This window comes from Pecten maximus, chromosome 9 (assembly GCF_902652985.1).
Source record: "Pecten maximus chromosome 9, xPecMax1.1, whole genome shotgun sequence".
In the NCBI taxonomy this organism is placed as follows: Eukaryota; Metazoa; Mollusca; class Bivalvia; order Pectinida; family Pectinidae; genus Pecten; species Pecten maximus.
Window position 1 is genome coordinate 12792519 of NC_047023.1, and position 21366 is coordinate 12813884.

Consider the following 21366-nt stretch of genomic DNA (forward strand, 5'->3'; position numbering starts at 1 on the left):
TTTTTAGTTTTTTGAAAGGCAATATATCGCAAATAAAATAGACAAAGTGAAAAAGGTGGTTTCGGTCTGTGTAACACATTCAGATAATAAACCGATTGATGAATTGAAGAATGAAATATGTTGCTTAATGCGCGCTTCTTGACGTTTACTGCTGAATTTCGGTTTCAGTATAATGGACCGGGAAGGATTCTATGCCAATTTATATGGAAGTTGGCATAAAAGGGAAATTACATCATGCAACAAGTCACCGTCCTTAAGTAGCCGTAATGTACCGATAGGACGTTCAAACAGTCAAACCAGCCAATAATAATCTAGACCTTTTACTTCCTTGGACTTTTAACAGTTAAACCGACCAACGAATACTTGGCCTCTTACTGTCTGCTTCTATAGCTCTTTAAGGTTGATATTTCCTAAAAATATCATATATTTTGGAAACTTTTTTTTGTATGACATTTGAAGGGAATGCCATTCTTCATGCAGCCGTGAGTATACCGTTTCATAAGGCAAGAAACAGTATATTTACGGTCGCGTGAAGAAATGCATTACTCTTGTGTCTTCAGACACATAATTTAGATAATTATATTCTATTGCATGTTTTGTCAAATACATTTTTGACATGCTTGTAATTTTGAAAAAAAAAATCGTTTAAGGAAGTAAACACTTTCTCTCATCCAGTTTCAAAAAAGGAATTTGTATATGAATTGCTATTTTTCGGAGATAACTTTTTTTAGCTTGTGCCATGGCAACACTACACAGAAAACATGTTTCGTAGTTTAGATTCAACCGTTGATCTTCACTTTGCATCCTGCTTTCGATATCTGCTTTGTGCTTTGATATTTGCTTCGTCTTCTCGATATTTGCCTCTTGTTTTCGTTATATGCTTCGTGTTTTTGAAATGTGCTTTCGTATTTGTGATAATCAGGCACAAAACTTTGGTTTATTTTTGTTTAACGTCCTATTAACAGCCAGGGTCATTTAAGGACGTGCCAGGTTTTGGAGTTGGAGGAAAGCCGGAGTACCCGGAGAAAAACCACCTTCCTACGGTCAGTACCTGGCAACTGCCCCAAGTAGGTTTCGAACTCGCAACCCAGAGATGGAGGGCTAGTGATAAAGTGTCGGGACACCTTAACCACTCGGCCACCGCGGCCCCAGCATCGAAGCAACAAACGACACATACTTAAATCAGTAACACTAGTCCTAAAATTGATTTAAAAAAAATGGTTGCCTGTACTGTTTAACGCAAAATACTTATAATCTGACCGATTGGGTGTCAGTTGAATTTGTCAGTGTATGCCATTTCAGCGTGGTGGCACTTTCATAAAATTCCGTGTGCGGCTCCATCTGCTATGGAACACATCCGTCCTAATATGGCATGAACTATTGCGATGTCATTAAGACTGATATACATCACAAGAGATACACTGTACAGGAAATATCGACGACAGAGGATGGGAAATGTATGGTGGACATTTTAAAAACCTTTTACTGGTTTATGTTTCCAAATTTGCCTTGATATTTCTAGATGAATGAAGAAACAAAACAAAAAAACAAAAAAACACATCCGGCATGAGATAGCCATGAGAGTGTATGTTCAACCCAATAGTCTACAGAGGCATGTTTTGTGACGTGTAAAAACACGTTATAATACTCGTTACTGCGTTATGTAACAATCCCTGGTAGAACTGTCTAGAGGCAAAGGACAGACGCGTGGGCGATCTATATTAAAGTTTGACTGTTCTGAGATATTTAATCAGCTTCGTTTATAAGTACAAACTATTTTTTTCTTCTTTTTATTGCGATGACATATAGAATTCCTACATAATGACACCCTGGAATAATGTCACTGATTATTATTTTTTCTGTTGTTTCAATTGTAGTCTTGTACATGTTTTCCCTGGGGAGAATAAGCTCTTAATGAAATCTGAGTCCTGTCTGCTAATGAAAAAAACAATCTTAAATCCTCAAAAAACGGAGTTTTAGTTTACTTTTAACATATAATTAAGAACTGATAATTGTTAATAGTTAAAAAGATGTATACTTATTTGACTGTTTATAAACTAACATACTTATGATTATTTTTTTTAATATGTATAGTTCAAATTTGTATACTCATTAACGACCGAAGATATAAGTTGGAAGGAAAATGGGTTTAAATCTGTTACGGAAATAATGTTCTCTGAAGCAATATTATGAGAATAACGTCAAATTCTAATTCATACATTGTAAAATGATGTTTTTTTTGTATTTATTTACGCCTTATAAACATGTATGGTCATATAAGGATTGGCTCCCCTGCATACGTGTGTTGAGTGTGTGTTTCGGGAGGCTGTGGTATGTTCGTGTTTGTCTCCTTGTGATAGCGCAGAACTGATACCTACCTCATAGCGCTATCTCACTGAAACATACTGCCGATGACACCCAACAGGACAGCCCGCGGGGTTTATATAAATCATATAACAAAATTCTAATTTTATCCTACTCTGACCAAGTTTTAAGCTGCAGTATTTACTACTAACATTTTTAAAGACTCTTTTTTTTGTCGGCTACAGAAAGTACCTTAATCCTTCTTCGCTAACGATCCGCTAAAAAAAGTGTCAGTACAGTAAGCGTCCTGGATGACATTATGAAGAAAAATAGCTTTGACACCCTAAATTAAGTCGACTCTTGCTATCATGCAATGGGGATTGCAGATATGATTATCAAGACCTTACTGAAGGAAATTTATGTTCTTGAGAGTATTTATATGTCCAAACCTCAGGACATATACAATGGCATTGGAATTAAGCTTGACGTTTCGGTGACTACACTAAGACTTCTTCATCAGAAAATGACGAGTGCAGCACATGTACACTGTTGTATTAAATGAAGGAGATTGTGATCTGATGTAAAATACTATTTTGTGTGGAATTCGATTTGGCTTCATTTTGATCAAATCCTGATCATAGATTGTGGGAGTCTTATGCCCCTACCTCTTTCAGGTTTATAATTAGAATTCTTAAAAAATATGGCTCTCTCTCTTTCTGTAAATCTGTAAATCGCTTAGGAATTTTCCCAGCCAACGGCATGCTTTTGTTGCGTAGTATTGTCTGTGATAGCAGATTTATTTACCCAAGATTATTTCCGTTCTGATCTTGTAAATCTGTCTACTCTCTCGGGTTTCTTCATCTATATGGAATTCTCGAAGACGGTCTCAAAACCACCCTCCTGTCTCCCTGACATATGACGAGTCGCATTTCTTGCATACGATTTTACAAAACCAAGTATATACACATTCTGTGACTTATTCTTTGATTGTTTTATCTTAAGGCTACCAGACGTATGTACAAGGATGTTTCGAAGAGTCTTGTGGGATTTCATAGCTGTTCCGATGCCATGGCCATGATATATCCATTGGACGGTTATGGATTTATGTTACTATTCGTAATGACTACTTTCCCTTCGATGGTTTTTCTGGATTGCAAATGTTTGTTCTTTCGTTTGTTTTCTTTTATTCTTGCCTACAAATGTACCCATCTTAAGAGCCCATTCAGAATATTTGTATGTTTCTATAGCAGTGCGGACGTGATTTGATTTTTGTAATAGTAAAACATATTACATTTTATGACTCAAATAAGTTTTTTTTTTAAAACTCATTAATTCGTTTATGATATTAATTGCAATCAGAATATTCCACCAAATTGTCGGTACGTATTGCAAAACTAATGCAACAGTAATATCCATGGCTTTAAAAGAGTTATTCCGTTTACTTCTACCTAAATGCTTTATAAAATTCACAAACTCGGGTGAGAAAAGTAATTTAAGACATTGTAAGCTGTAATCTGTTACAACTGCATCTCGTTAATTATCGTCAGTAACCATATTTTGGATTTCTTTTCCTTTGTCAATTACCCTTTGGTGAACAGCTGATTAAATATTGTTGTTAACGCCAACGTATTAGCTTTTTAACATATGTTCACGACGCTTACAGTAGTCAGCTCTATGGAAAATTAGTAGACATAGAATCAACAACATAAATTACGAACGAAAAACATTAAGAAATCAATACGTCATTGAATCGATATTTCTCTGATGTTATCCGTTTTTTTCCCCTGCAATATGAGAGGTTTGAGCTGACAGCATGTCAGACAAATCCGTTACATAATATACGTTTCTGTTCAATCATACCCAAAGCGTAAACATCACAGACCGAAAAAAATGACAGATCACTATAAGACCTTTCTGCTATGTCAGCAAATGCTGACAATATCAAAGTCCGCATCAGCTTGATAGGGCTCTAACTAGATACTTCCTCATGGTAACCTTTGGACACTATGTATCGACCGAGTTTATTTGGACACATTCACGTAATTCCTTCAAATAGAGGTGTTATCATTGTAAAACGTATTGTCAGAACCGATATCAACAAAAAAGAGGTGAAGGATGTTTTGGTCTAATCGGCTGCCAAAACCGTTTACCTCCAAACACACACAGGTCGTATTTCATGGTGCTTTGTTCCGAAAAGAGGCACATGACTGTAAGCCGTGAATGTTTACATGTCACAACAAATAACCTTGTATATAGTTCGAATATGACCTTGGTACATGATTTACGACTGGATTGGTTATATACTAGCATCTTCTGCCCTGGTATAAAGTTTAGGAAGACCTCTTAAACCGCTATAGTGCTGGCACAGAATTTATCAAATTTCTGTAGTTACAATGAATTTGGCTTTCTTATAGGAATACAAATTCCACCGATATACTGTGTTTCCTTTTCTTTTTAATTTATAAAAAGAAGATTTTAGCGCATCCTCTTAAATTGTTATGCAAAGATTCATTTCATTGCCGCACTAACTTTAGCTTAGTGTATATTTAGTGCAATACTGAAAAAAGACAACCCCAAAGTAGCTTAACTGGGAAATTTAAGGATTTAATGTGACATCCTCATAACTGTCCGAGTGATATGAGGACAGGTATCAAGGAGGCACCTTTAGGAGCACCCAGGACGACAGGGCGGATGGAAAAGAAAGGAACAAATAAAGATAAAAAGGAACAAGACGAGAAAGAAAGTAACAAAATACGAAGGAAAGGAGGAGACATATAAGACTGAAAAAGATGGGAAGAAAGGCAAATAAGGTATTAATACCATTCAGCGTAAAATGAACGTTAGCTACAGTATAGCCAATAAGTATTAAACTGCAACCATCCAACTGTTTCGTGCTTTTAGGCCTACCGTAGTAATCCTAGAAGACGACAAAAAACTCGAAATGGGATCTGTAAAATTATGGATGGGTAGAGGGAATGTTTTTTTGCAATATTGGCTTTCAAAAGAAAGTGTGTATTATCTGTACTGTGTCAATATTCAAATTAATTGAAGCGTGACAATCGGTTTACGATAAACAATCGGGGACTGAGATTGAAACGTTCACCAGCCACATTATACCACTTCGGATCTCAAAGAACTGTTAAAAAAACAAAAAAGAAACAAAAAAAAACCCCAAAAAAAAAAAAAAAAACAACGTCATTAGCAATTTTTTTAATGTGGACTGGTCGGTATTGATATCTTTTCCTGTGCCACAACAAGGAAGAAGACGTAGAGGAGGAGTGTCGATCCGCCCGCTGAATCATACTGATATCCTATCTGCTATCGTCATATCACCCGTCCTTGAAAGACATCTCATTTGTTCCCCAATAAATAACCAATTTATCACACAAAACCCTGTCATTCTCATGCCATGCAATCTAGAAAACATATCCTCTTTGCGTTTTGCAAGGTTAGTTCGCTTTGGGTCTCGGAGGACTAGATCATAGCTCCAATGAATATAACAGAGATGCGACTTAACGCCATTTGTCTTGATTTTGCGATATGGATCAGACTGATGTGTATCATATAATGGCAGGCGAACAAATGACATTATTGCTGATAGTACAAAGAGACGCGGCCGACGTCACCATTAGAATGGGATACATTAAACGAGGTACCCCTATCGATAAATATATTGTTTTTGCCCTTCGGCGATCAAGTCAAAATAAGGCTATATCAGATATCACTTTTCATTGCTAGTTAGGTTGTCTGAATGGATGACTGACTCTTTGTTAATACGATGTGATACTCCTGATTGAATACACTCAATAGGACGCACCAAACTAACCACAGAACATAACGTTCATCACTGACGCGTCCTTTTCCACGTTTATGGATGTGAGCTCGACGTTTCCACAACATACAATTTAACTGTCATTTTTAATATGAATTTAGAAATATGTACAGAATATGTTCATAGATTTTTTTCACTAGTCGACAAACCAAAGTAAATAAAATGGTACTTGCTAATTTCAGCTTTAAGAGAACAGGTCTAGGTCGCTCGTTGTCAGTATAACGTAACAGGATTTTGTGTAATGTTACCATTTCCACGTGTTTTGTGTCACTGATCGCATTTCACAAGCATCCGTTAGTGGTCAATCATTGTGGACACGCTGTTGGTTGCTGATTCTAATGTGAATATCTAATTAAACATCTAATTAGATGAAAAAAAAATGATGAAAATAAATAAATGCATATAAAGATGAGTATACCCTGTAAAACAACCAGCCAATAAATGATGGCTATAGAGAAACGCTGCGGGACAAGGTAGGACTTGTGTGTCTCCAGACTGGTTATTCACACAGTACTCCTACTTACGAGCTAAGACAAACACCGGTACCATTAGTACAGTAAAATTATGTAATAGACTTCGTTGGACTGTAGCATACACGGTATATATACATTTCTACCACAATAGGTGGGTGTTATTCAAATCCCAAGGCATGGACAAATCATTACAACTGTTGAAAAACATTCAGTTTATACCGCACATGGAATAAACTCTAGATGCGTTTTAATTGGTTGATACGGTGACCTTTGACCGGGACTTTTCAAAATCACGTGGTTCAATGCAATTTGATTGGCTAACACTTGAAGGACGTCCTGGAAATGATAATGCACAAGAAGCAGTTCGCTGTTGTTTTGTTATATAGATTTTTATCAATTTATTCATTTGAAAGAATAAACCTACTTATTCGTTAGTTATGATTTGGATTGTAATTTTTCCATACATTTCCGAATTTGTCAGTGATGCATATTAATTAGCGGCATTTTTAATTAGGTCATATCCTTCCACCACACTGGATTTTGTGAAAGGAGCACACGTTAACACCAAACACGTCAATTCATCCTCAGAATAGCTTATCTATTGTGGTAGAAAAAGGTCACACAACGAGTGGTTGTTGTATATGGTATTTCGTTATTTATTTTTCAAAAGATACAAAAACACGAGCATTAACTCTATATATTTATTATATAAAACTCTAAAACCTCAGGAAAAAATGGGTCATATGTAACCTAAAAGCTATCAATCTGTTCATGATATAATTTCAATGGTAAGTTTTGCTGTTTTAAACCATGTAGACGGTTCTGCTTACTTCCGTTGTTTACATTATGATTTTTACCGTTACAATAGAAAAAATGAAACATAAAAAAACATGAACTTTCCAATGTTGCTTTACTGTAAAGAAGATACTGGCACTGTAACCGCACCCAGTATAAGCGGATATCATGCTAGCATAGCGGTTTTCGAAAATTATAAACAGCACGCCAGTTACACTAATAAAGTTATTTAACATTATATACAGATTCCTAGTCATGTATGAGATAGTCAATCTTGGCAGAACTTAGAGACACACGTATTACATCATATATATCGATATCCTCGGATTCAGACAAGATACACAAAATCTATCTATATATTCATATAATATGAGCATTTTGGAACTGAATCTGTCTGTAATTGATTGATATTATATACCAACTAACTAAATTACAAGTAAATGATCCCAGTGAAGATATGAAACATGCTTCAACAAGTTATCAAGGGCGTAATTCTAACAGGAAAAACACACACACATAAACCTATATATATATATATCATATGCGATTTATCATTGTATAAGATGCATACATATCAACGAATGGAAGCCGAACGAGATGAAAGCCCAAGTGTACTGTATTTCCTAGCATTATACTGGAAGCAGGCAAACACTTTGGTGCGAACTAGTGTTGTTATATTGTTATACATGAAATAACCCGGAGAGCTGGTTTGGGATTGATACAATGTTTGAGAAAAGGGAGATGTTTGAATAAAAAGGAATAGTTGTGTTTTAATTGTTTGTTCGACTGCTATCATTATGAATTTGCGAATTCATCATTGCACTTAACGGGTCCATTTCGGTTATTAACTAAAACTTGAATTCGTTAAATTGGTACACTTTGCTACGCGGAAATTTTGAAGCATTAAAAAAATAAATAAATACAATAGAAAAATAGAAGATTCTCCATTGCAATCTTCAGTCTCATTAAGCCAGAGAAAAAAATCCAACTTCAGATCTCAACACTATCAGTGTTTCTGATTGCTGTTAGATTCGTTATTTTAATTTTGAAATGTTCGAAGAAATGATTCATGTTAAATTTAAATGAACCCGTCGTTTATAAATGATATTTGTAGTTGTCATGCCAACACACCACGAAAGATAACTATAAGAGTCACAAATGAAGAAATTTCAGATGGAATGATGTTTTTGAAAACATGACAAATAACAAATACTTTCGATTAGAGGGGTATTGAAGAGACCAACATTGATATCGTGCCTTATTATAACAATTGGAGTCAGTATTTCTTTGAATTTCATATCTGTTTATTCTGTCTACGTCCCATTAAAGTGTATTATGGATGATTTTTGTTATTGTTACCTATTGAAATTTAACATTCTAAGATAAAGTACTGTGATGAAGTTATGTAAAAATACTGTATCATTTCGAGATATGCGCGATTTCATGGAATTCACACCTGAATGCGAATGTCTTTCTTCCTAGATATTGACCTATTTAGATGGGACGTCACAAGTGTGCAATATTCGCCATATTATGTATAAGCAAATTAAACAGACGAAGCATGAGGTCAGATATTACCATGTAATATGAAGCGGTATCACTGTACTTGGCATTTATGGATATGGTATATTGAAAAGCTTAGACATTTGGTCAATATTTTGAAACGGAATTATTAATTGGTGATCGGTAATTTTTCCAGTACCTCAGGTCGTAACGCGATGGAGTTTCGAAACAAAATACATTGTGTAGATTATAGACGAAATTTGTGTACACAATAAGAGATAAATAACAATTATTTACACATTACTTCTCATAAATGTTATCATATAAGACTACATATTCATACGAGTTTCAGATCACACATTGCAAGTGTAATCTAGATATACTCGAGTAAGGTATAAACTTACATAAACTTATACAGGTACGCTAGGACTAGCAGGGACTTTTCATGTTGATTCGCATTCCACAAATAGGCCGATATGGTCGACTCTCCAGCTCCTGTTTTACATTGATGTATTATAGGTAGTATTGAGACTTTTCGAATTCCGATAACTCTTCAACAAGCCATCGCTACGTGTAGTCAAAATCTGAGCAGATGAGACCAAAATGTAGGTCTAAAGTCACGTCAAAGTAAACATCGTTGCCTAAATTGTAAGCTTTGTTCGGGTATTTGTTATAGATATCAATATTTCAAATACAAAAGAAAATAAAAACAATATATCCTATGTGAAGCTCAAGACTCAAAACACGGATGTTATTAGATACAGATATGTGTGCACATCCCCCGCTCCGTATACATGATGATCCGATATCAATACCCACACTGATATCTATACAATATTATAAAGATCGACTATACAAAAACTGCGATATAAGATAATCTGTTTTAGCTGTTCGGAGACTAAACCTTGTTCCCTACAGGTCCACAATCAAACAGGAGTCTTGCTAACAAAATGTTGAAAATATTCACGTCAAGTTTGTAATGAATGACCACAGAACGCATGCAGTAAGTGTATACTACAGATATTCATATCAAAACAAAAGCAATGTATGCGACGTCACGGCCTATATCTCTGGACAGAGAAGACGGTTTCAGATGCAGTTTTCGATAACTTCTAATGTTAAAACGAATTATTCCCCGTTATCGTATCAAAAATCATTCATAGTATATTTTAATAAACATGTCAGATAAACCTCGAATTCTGCAAGGAATCATCATTCATTCGCATTCTGCGATACATAGTGAGGTATATCGAACATATTGTTTTCCCGTTCCTATACGGTATTCTAGTCTATGCTTCATGAATATTTCCCCGGCTACTTTGTAATTTTAAACTCAGGCTGATGTACAAAAAGGACAGATTGTGAAATTATGCGTTTTTGTCATGATAAACGTATATGTATCAATGGTAAAGATAAACTGTCAACCATACTATTAATATATGTAGCGTCAAGCGACTTGTTAAGGATCTTAGTAAATTCTGAGAAAATGTTTATTATTTTTGAGCGTTTTTGCAATGAGAAACTGTCACTTGTAGTAGTCAAATGTGTCTTGGTTGGGTTATGGTACTTGTTTTGTCTGGGTATGTATGCCATTGGTCAGCGTGAAGAGTATCAACATCATACGGTCGCTCCGTTTTCATAGTTGCAAGACGTCAAAAAGAAAATACAAACAATTTATAGTCACCACTCAAACGAGGAGTTCTTCTATGTTTTCTATATGGAAGTCATACCTTCAGAAGTGTCTTCAAATTCGAAGGAACATATTTGATGACCCATTTGTTGATGTCTGCGAGGCCACGAACTTTTCACAACCCCATCTCTAAAGGTAACAGCGGCGATGACAAGCTAATGTGGTCTTGTCGGAAATGAATGGACAAATAGTAGCTAACATGTAACACTTACCGCAATTGGCGTCTTCAGTGGACGTAGTATTGCCTGGTGTCGATCAATAGCAATGACCACTAACATATTAGTACTAGCCATGAGAGTAAAGCTTTGACAGAACTTGACCATCTTACAGAGGAAGGCTCCGGCTCCCCACTCTCGCTTATCCTGGTACTCCCATATCAGCTGCGTAAGTACAGCTAGGAACATGACGGCTAGATCGGCAATTGTCAAATTCAAAATGAAACTGTTGACACGTGACAGACTGTTCATCCTTGTCTTCAATCTCCGATTGTTCGACATCCAAGCTAACACCATGATTCCGCCAAGGGTTCCAAGAATCAAAGTTATATACAAATTGATTATTCTGATCTTTTGATTGTACTCCTTGTCATGAACTGATCGGCATCTCGTGGCGTTCCCAGAATCATGGGTAGAGTTGAAAGGGTCCATGGTAGTCATCAAATAGTCTAGATCGGACATATTGGAACTTTCAGCAACCATTCCGGATGCGTAGGGCTGTAGAGGCATTGTTGACATCCTGTCACTTATGACGTCATAACCTGTTAAAGATAAGCATATATGATAGAGATCGTGATATCAAGGGAATAGTGCACACGAGCAAGCTTCAGAGTTACTTAAAATGCACTGCCATATATATATACATATATCTATATGTTATATCAAACAGGAAACTATTCAATTTTGTTTTTATTTCATATTATATACTTGAAAACAAAATTTAAAAAAATCGAAAAATTAATAGTGCCAAAAAGTGCGGGAATCAGTTACATACTTTATGACGTCATCTCTTTGTGACGTTACTCCACGTAAACTTGACAGTGCCATTTTGAAAGGACTGATCATTGCAATTTAATTTTGCATTTTTGCCAGTGAAATATAGAAATTCACCAATCTAACAAAACTAATACTTTCACTGCAGCTATGAGCTTTGCACTCGTGAAAATATCGATATTCTGTCATACCCGTGAAATATATGTTATATTAAACGGGAAACCATTCAATTTCCTCTGTATATTTCACTGGCAAACATGCAATAACATCAAATTTTGTTTATTGTACTTTATGTCTGTTAGCTTTTTATGTCAATGTTTTTCATAGTCTAGTGTATCAATAGTCACGTTCGTTATTAATGATCAACAAATCGTCCCAATGCAACATGTTTGATATAAGTGTCTTTGTAAAAAAAACTGTTGAATTGAGAGCATAATTTCACAAAATAACATGTAATATTATAGTATATCTTAAAAATAACAGCATTTTTTATGTGTTTTTTGGAAAACAGAATTTGGGAAAAAGTGTCCCTCCATTAGACCCCCTAAAAATATCGGGACAGCTTATTTTCATCAAAATTTGCTATTGTCACTGAAAAATGAATACTCTTCAATGAATTGCTAAGTTATAGTTTCTTGTTTGCTTATAACATTTAAACACGTCAAAATTGTGTGTATAGTTTTTCTATGGATGTCATTGTGTATCACTTGCAATGTATTCGGTATGAACTCATGTTGTTGTATTGTTCTATCATCCCGAAGCGCAGGTTTGGGGTTCATATAATTTCATTAAAATGTCGCTGTTCTAGAAGCGAACTGAATGATTTAATTTTGGATTTTGACTGTATGGAATACGGGCAAGTCTATTGTTACTATATTTAGGTACGAACTCGTGTTTTAGATTTCTATACAAGAAATGTAATCCGTAGCGCTAGTTGGAGTTGATGTATTGTTTGAGCAAAGATGGAAATATTTTTGGTAATAATATTATTATAACAGTTTCTTAATTTCTAGTCCTAACGCAAGTACTACGGGTTTGCCAATTCATTTTTGCGAGAAAACAATCTTTCTCTATTGCAATTTGTAGTGTCATTTAGTCCGAAAAAAAATCATTTTTTCCCTTCTCATTATTTGTGATTGGTATTAGATTCGTTATTGCAATTTGTTTTTAAATATTCCATTAAAATGATTCATATCAAATTTAAATGAACACGTCTTGTATCAACTGATATTTGTAGTTGTCATGCCAACACTTTGAAAGGCGATGACGATTTTTTTTATATTAAATTAGGTCATAAGAACATTTCTTGTGATGCGTGGTATTTCTATGAATTAGATATTTGTACAACTTATAATGTGATCGAGCTTGAAATATGTCGGTATGAATTCAAATTGAAGAATATTAAATATGCTTGTGCACTTGGTGAAGACAGAGGTACTCTGAAGATTATTTTCAATGTTGTTATTCCTGGCATTGTAAAGCACTCGGCACTTTATCAATTACATTAACTCTCACACAATATTGATGGAAAAAGGAAGAATGGATTTGATTTAAATTGCAAATTTGCCTGGAGTGCACATTGATATTATATATGTATAGAATACATGAATTGTGTTTATGTCGATCAAGTTTTTTTTTTCAAGACGACATATCGAGTGAACTGAATTGATACAATTTATTTCTGCCATCACACATTCTAAACGCCAGCAAGGAACGACAAATTCAAGGATAACCAAATAAAAAAAAAGGAAAGTAATTTGAAAAGAAAATTAGCCTTGTCAGATGAAACATTTTAATATTTCTTTTTACAGAACATATATCTACGGTAAATAAGGAAACCTGCAAAAGAACATCACATTAAACCACAAATCAAGATTATAAAAGAGCTTGAATGAGATTCCATTAATGGTAAACTATACTTAAAATGTTTGCCAAAGAAGTGTTTAAAAGGTTTTCCATTGCAGAGGTGGCAAGGCGCAATGTATGTCACGTCAAGGAGAATGCCGGAAGAGAGAAATTATCTGATTTAAGACATTGACAAATGATAATGCTATAATACCTATGGAACCCAAGAAACGGATTGAGGTAATTTAGTATATGTTTAAGATTGTATTTGCAGTTTTGCTAAAACCAAAGATAAGCGCAGAAAAGAACATGAATGTTTTTTAGACTCATGTTATGAGAGAATGGCAGTCCAAAATGGATCATTCAAGAATGAAAACAGATTTCAACACTATAATTACGAATAACACGTTGTCTCGCTGGAAATGAAGCATGCTTTGGTGAAAATAAACGATTTATAGGTTTTGCTATTCTGTAGACATATACCGGGCACTCAAGCGTATTCTGCTATCGGCCGTTAACCAGCTTTAGCGATACCAAATTGCACGACTATTCTCATTTGATAATTTGATTTTCCTAAAATGTCTGATCAAGGTCGACTACCGGCGCCAAGCCGGAAAAATCATTATCACATGATATCTCCAATTTCATCTTGTTTCAAAGGCAGTCTTAAAATTTGCTGCAGTCCATTGGCGATGTCAGGAATAAATATGCCCGAATGTCTTAATGGTCAATCTTTAAGTCCCTTGAATGCCAAATTGATTCTGTATTTTTCAGGTTTAATCTTCTGGTAGGATTCATGATGTACTTCAAATTCCAGAGGGTAAGTATTGCAAATGGAATGAAACCAATAATTTGATGAATTTATTAACAACTGGATTGGGAAAACCACTTCTCTATATTTGAAACCTGAGTACACCAAATGCTATTATCTAGCTTCGCCATTTAAAATGTAACAATGTTTCAATGCCATTTCACCTTGTACAAATATGGATTTAATAGGCAATTACGAAACCGTGTCGCCAAAAACGGCTTGATATCTAGGTTTTAAACTGCCGATTTGAAACAGTTTGTATCAAATCTTAAATTTCCCAGTTGCAAAGTTATCGAAATCATTACATAGATAACATATACTCTACTAGCCTATATAAGGTAGGAATGATGCCCTGCCTATATTGCATGGCGCCGATGCCCTATAATGTAAAGTGTATGGCTTCGCTCTATTTTTATCAGTCGAGGGTTTTTACCAAAATCTCGTTCAAAGTGACCCGATAATGAGAATCTATCGAATATCCGTAATTTCATGTCAATAATTCTTCATACAATGTATATAAAGATATTTGTAAGACAGAATTCTTTTACAATTGCTATGTTTGCAACACGTTATTGCATACACGTTTGGTTTGTATTTGACATATTTTGTTTGTGAACGTCTTTTTCTAAGGTTGTTTAAGTCCAAATGAATTAAAATAACGACGGACCTTCATCAATACAAAAATAAAAGAAAATAATGTTTCGGCAGCAATATTTGAAAAAAAACACGGTTATGGACGGGGCAGTGGGAATTGATGATATTGATGATGGTATGGGTGGTCGGGTGGCACAGTGGTAACACACATGCCTTTCACCGAGGCGGCCGGGGCTCGATTCCCCGATCGGACATGAAAAGTTATGGGGTCACCTTCCCGACCACGTGGGTCTTCCCCCGGGTACTCCGGTTTCCTCCCACAGTAACACCCACACGGGCGCTTCGTTTCGGACCATCAAGCGTGATTAATTTAAGTTGATATAACTTGTTTCGCAATTGTTTTAAAATTAAAAAAAAAAGTTTACATTGATGATATTCTATTGGAGCGTTTCCAAATAAAGACATGTACACATATTTATTTTCATGGAAGAATAAAAAAAAAAAAAAAAAAAACACATAACAGACGACAGTACGTCTTACCACCACAAAGCTATTACATGTATTCAGAAAATTCCCCGTGTTCCTCGAACAAACAACACATGTTCCAAGAAAATCTATCAAGCCGCGGTCTGGGTTCTTACCTACTACTTTTAAACACGCATCGTCATTTATATAGACTGATTCGTTTTCAATTCAGTAACTAGCTAGGGAAGAGCTCCGCAACTTTCCTCTAAACATGCGAAGATCCATATATTATCATGTACTCAATTCCCAATTTCCGAATTGGATATGTGTTTACGGCTGGGCAGAATTTTTGCATATTCTGTTATATATTATGTTATATTTCCTTAATATTTTATTACTGATATTGCAACCGATATTTGACATTTTATTTATTAATATTGAAAAATATCACTCAACGAATATAAATAGGCAATCATAATTTCACACCAAACTGCATATACATACTACTTATAGAATACATATATAAACTAACAAGAAGTGATGTCTGAATCGTGTGAGAAAAGCTCGTTTATAATCATTGGCAAGCCAGAGAAGAACGAAGAACTGTATGGTGAAGTACAGTTCTTTTTTTCTCTACAGCATCTGACTCTCAATTCATTCTGGAACGTGGAAGACATTGTATCTTTTTCGCACTTAGTACTGTTCTTCCATTAGAAAAGATATGTTTCGTTGCTGCTTTAGGCGCTTTAACTTACCACATATTCAGAAATGAGGAAAAGCAATGGAAACCTTCACATATTTTGCATGCATTGTTTTGAACTGTGTCCAGATAATTAGATTATCATCGCACATGTATGCAACAGCATATTTATTTATATATTTTTTTAGCCAGGTACCAATCAGTAAGCTTTCTCCAAAATACAGTTTGGTCTTAATCGTTACCTTTATCCAACACTATAACCATATAAATTTTACATGTTTTACAATAATTACGAAACAAGTTATATAAATTCATATAAATCACACTTGTTGGTCCGGATTGAATTGCGCGAGGGCTCTTAGTGTTGGAGAAGACCGCAGTACCCGGGGAAAACTCACGTGGTCGGGCAGGTGACCCCGAATCTTTTCATGCCTTATCAGGGAATCGGGCGCCGGCCGCCCAGGTCAATGGGAAGGGTGTTACTTAATTAATTCCAGAGTCAACCAGTTGCCCTTTTATCTGTCGACTCAACAGCATCTTTCGTTTTTTTTTGTTTTTTTTTAATTTTTATTTATTTTTATTTTAATATTTGGCGTTGTGGATATTTTTTGTGATTTGTTCTTTTTCTGCCAACGAAATCTGATACAATTTGATGACAACTGTCATAAACAGCATTGCCCAACACAAGTTCTATCCTCAGGCGTTCCGTTTTATGTCGTAATGTTCAACAAGAGTTTCGTAATAAGGAGTTGGAAGGTTTTCATAATTGGTTATTGTTATATGTATTTGGTAAATGACTTTTTGCAGACAGATCTATCATTAAAGATATCCACCAAAGTCCTTTGAAAAGTGATTACATGAGGTACATGTGGCACCAATGATTGCTAAATTAACCTATGTTGAAATAAGTATGGCTAACTAGCACCTGCAGATCATGTCAATAAATGAATTGAGTCTAAACTTCTTCATTGATTATACCGCCCTCGTTTTGAGGCGATTTCCTCTGGTAGTAGTTGGTGACTACCCCACTGAACAAAATACGGGAGACCCGTCAGTAAAGTTAAAATGCATTGTCCAGGGACACAACCATGACAGAACGGACCGGTCCGTTTCTCAGCTTCCCAAGAAACACAAACCGACACGGGCAGGGATCGATGCTCCTCGGATCTTCACCTAACGTGGTCGGCGTTCTATCCGACGGAGCTATCGTGGCCCCTATCTGCGTCTGACCAAATAGCCCCACTTAAAGGTCCTAGTGAAAAGGTTGATATACATTGATGGAGATAACTCTTGCATCCTGTAATTGCATGGTTTTCTAAGCAGGAAAGGGGATTAATAATAGCTGTTTTGTTTAGTTTTGACTACATAAATGCATTTGAGCGTGATACTGTTTATCTTTACATGTTGTTGGAGTAAGCTAATTTCGTTCTTTAACTTTCATCCTCAATCTTTTTGCCATCGCCTTTCGGCGAAGACGGTTTCAAAATGTCGTAAATTAAGAAACCATCTTTTTTTGCTGTTTACTGGTGTGTAAACTGCATTGATACAGATATTTGAACTGACAAGCGTAACGTTGAAATATCAGTAAAAAATGCAGTGTTCGCGCAAGTAAACAACAAAAAAGATAAAATATTTTTATGTTTACATTTGAACAGTAAATGAAATAACCAAAACACGTCATTTATTGGACGTTTAAACCCCGACAATTTAGGGAATGGCAAAACAGCTAATTCCAATCTGGCGGGAAAGGCATCAACTACAGGAAGTAGACAGAATATAGTTCCTACGATACCACCATCTTTTTTATCACATTTCCGTAAAAATATTTAAACTTACACCTCAACTTCGAAAAAAAAAAAAAAAAAAAATAGTGTGTGTACCGACCCGACCTCACCCACTGACAACCATGTATTATTTAGAGCCAGACTAAAGTTTGCCGAAGTGTAAACATCAATACTGTTAACGTGGAAATTTAGACAAAGGGGAAATTTGCGCTAATTACACGTAGACCTTTTGATCGCGAAAAGTCCCCCCACGCGTATTATTTTGATATCAATTTGCATAATCTCGAACTACCAACGAAGGTGTATCGATCGCGAAAATCACCCCAACGCGTATAGTTTACATATCGTAATCGCAAAATTAATCCCCTGCAAAAATAGCCACGTTTACAGTATTTCATGCATGCAATTTTTTTTTTTTTTTAAATAACCCCACTACGATGTAACCTTACTAGATATTCTGTAACGTTATTACACAGATGCAGCCTCGATTCGAAGGGGATGGGAATGGGGACTTCACAACGGAAAAACACATGACGCAACTGCAGCATAAAGTTAATCACACTTACAGAAATAACGACAAGCCTTCTCTAATTCGACATATCCAATCTGAATGGGAAAAAATCGCAAATGACCTCCACTCTGGGGATATAATAATGTTATTAATTGAATGATAGTTTGGGAATTTCAGTAGACAGGGGAAATGCATTGTAGAGAGGAATGTCTGCCGTCATAAATACTCATTTGTATATATTGTGAAACCTTGAATACCAAGCTCTGTGTTCAGTAGACATTGCGATAAATTGCATCCACGCTCAACGCATCAGAAAACCTAACAAACGTGTTTTTCTACAATAGTTAGATTCGACTGTTTGTCATCTTGTCAACGACCGATCTCGAACTTAATCAGGCAAACTCAGACATTCGTTAGAGTTAACACATTCCTCTGGCATCGTTAAATATTTCAACTTAAACTCTGCCAAGCGTTTTATTTATTGCAATTTAATCAGATTGCAGTTTTTCACTCAGAAATCTGGACACTTTAGATAAACTTTCTTATAATTACTTTAGTAGGGGAATTGCCTCGTGAGAGTTCTTTTTTTCACGCCACATTACATTAGAGTAACATTCTTTTAGCTGTTTTCAAAGCAAAATAGCTAACAAGTACAATTCCATCCCATTATTGAAAAGCGTGAACCAGTTGAGTTGTCCTGTCATTAAGTTCCTTGTAACCTAACAACACAAGCGTTATCTTCAATGACACTGTTTACAGTTGCAGTCTAGTCTCGGGGATTTGCTTTGTTTTCTGTCGAGGTTTTCTTCGTATTCTTTTTCATGTAGGATCTAGTTTGATTTTTTTCTTGTTTTGTTAAATGGTCCAATGTTGTTAATTAACGTCTACTGTCTTACATATATTTAGGCCACTACCACAACTTTGATGTCATGTGTAGGTGAACAAAATGCTCTCTGTTATATTGATTTAACAATGTGATATCCAATCAAGCAGAAACAAATCCTTGTTTGAGCAACGATTCCTTCTGCCTGAGCTTTGTTCATTAAGACGTTTCTCATACGCTGCAGGTTTGATGTATTTCTCTACTATCCACAGATATGAATTCCTTGATTGGTAAGGAAGATATATTATGTGTAGCGCGGAAATCAATTAAATCTCGCAAAAAATATCAACTATAATTAATTTTACGCCCGAAAAAATGACGTATTAATGACTGTATTAATGAGGTTGCTTTATTACGTGTTCAGGAATGCTTTTTATGATTGATGTTCTTTGAAACAAATGTTACCGGATCAAATATTTTGAATTAAATCCTTTTGATGAATTGCCTTCCTTTAATCACATTAAACTTTTGAAACGTTTTCAAGATAAAGACATAGCAAGTAAGGACGAACAATATTTTAATTTGATAGATAATCGCAATTTAAGGAATAGTTGAATTCAGGAGAAAGCGCCGAATGCAGTATGTACACCGAAAAGAAGCCACCGACGCGGCATTGTGATGATAACGTATCAAGCAAAAATCTATGACTAGTCATAGTGACTCTGATGTTTATAGATAATAGAGGTCTACGAAACCACAGATTTGTAAGATAGCATGATATGTAGGTAAAGGACAAAGTATATCGTATAAATTATATGTTTTGTTATCACATGCTTTCTAATAAGCCTTGTAAGGCACAAGCAAAACACATTTACCTTGATGCATTTTAATTGTATTGGTGGTGGCTTTCACATAAGGCTAGTTCAATCAGAAACAAATATCCAGGCTCTGTTTATTTCCAAAATCAGTCAAAATTTCAAGTTGGTCAGATTGTGGGGTTCCCTACAAAATTCGTGAGGTACCATCGAAAAATAATTTTTATTTGATTTTTTAAATATATTTCAGCAAATTTGAAGTCGACACTTCACCTTTCCTGCCGCAAACCTTCCTCCACCACGCACACTAAAAATCATCAAGCTTCTGCTCTCCTCTGATAGGGATTTTTATTCTACAACCCATTCTCAATTTATTATCCGGAAAAGTGACCTTAACCTGCGACCTTTCATGCCCCAATCTGTCGTGCTCTGCCAAGTTATGTAGTTTTAAACAACGATGACTTTGTTCCAATAGTCGAAAAATCCCGAAATCGAGTTTTGCCATTCCTCTATTTAAATTATCCAAAAATTTCAATCGACACTTCATTCCTAAGTCTATCTGGTATAATGCTGATCAAGTTCCATATTTATAGTGTCCATTGTGGCAAGACAAATGCCAACACACTCGATTACTCACACTCAAGATACCCAGCGATACAGCCAGACGAAGAGAATGAACTAGTGGGGTTCAGTGCATAACCAATAATTAATTAGAAACCTAAAATTTCGTGATATTTGATAATTGATTATAATATTATTAACAATAAACTACAAATAAACAACATTTGTATGTTTTAAACCTACTACTTTACTGTATGAATTGTAAATTCACCGTTCAGGTATACCTGTGTGAATGCGGACGGATGAAAGGCAAGACGGCCAGACTGACTGGCATTCAGCGAGACGACTTTATTTTCTTACTCCTCTGGTGTCTTTTACGGGGGATAGGTGATATATTTAAGTTTTCATCTAATTGTATTTAATGAATTATCATTTTTATGTCATATAAGTAGTATTCAACCATTCATCACTGACGACATTAGAAAGAAACTACTACAGGTTGAATCAACCGTGAAGAGAAAAAGTTTTGGTGACGGATGGGGACGATTTCATGTATCTAGCGTACATCACATCCTTGTCTTTACCCCTGTTTAATGAGGGTTAATCTATTGTAATAAGTAATCCAGTGAAAATTTCCTAATAGTTATTAATCAATTATTAATATCAGAAAATAAACAAACCGCAACTTGAGGCCCCATACCAATGCCACAGGATGTAGCCGAGATAACAACGCGTCCACACAGACCGCGTTGATTGCGAGATGGTGTTAGATTGATTACTGGTACAATGTAACGAGGATGTAACTAAGATAACATTTGTAACATGCACGCTGTCAACACCTAAATACACGATAACATGCTTAGATGTTACG

At 35.4% G+C, this 21366-nt stretch overlaps 1 protein-coding gene across 1 annotated transcript in view; it reads right to left on the minus strand.

Moving 5' to 3' along the window:
• The window catches only part of LOC117334999 (cephalotocin receptor 2-like), a 43060-nt gene extending 31711 nt beyond the window's left edge, over positions 1 to 11349 (minus strand). The window contains exon 1 of the mRNA XM_033894890.1: positions 10810 to 11349. Coding sequence (XP_033750781.1) covers positions 10810 to 11331 — 522 coding nt within the window. The 5' untranslated portion in view covers positions 11332 to 11349. The remainder of the gene's footprint in view (positions 1 to 10809) is intronic.
• Between the last annotated feature and the right edge of the window lie 10017 nt (positions 11350 to 21366).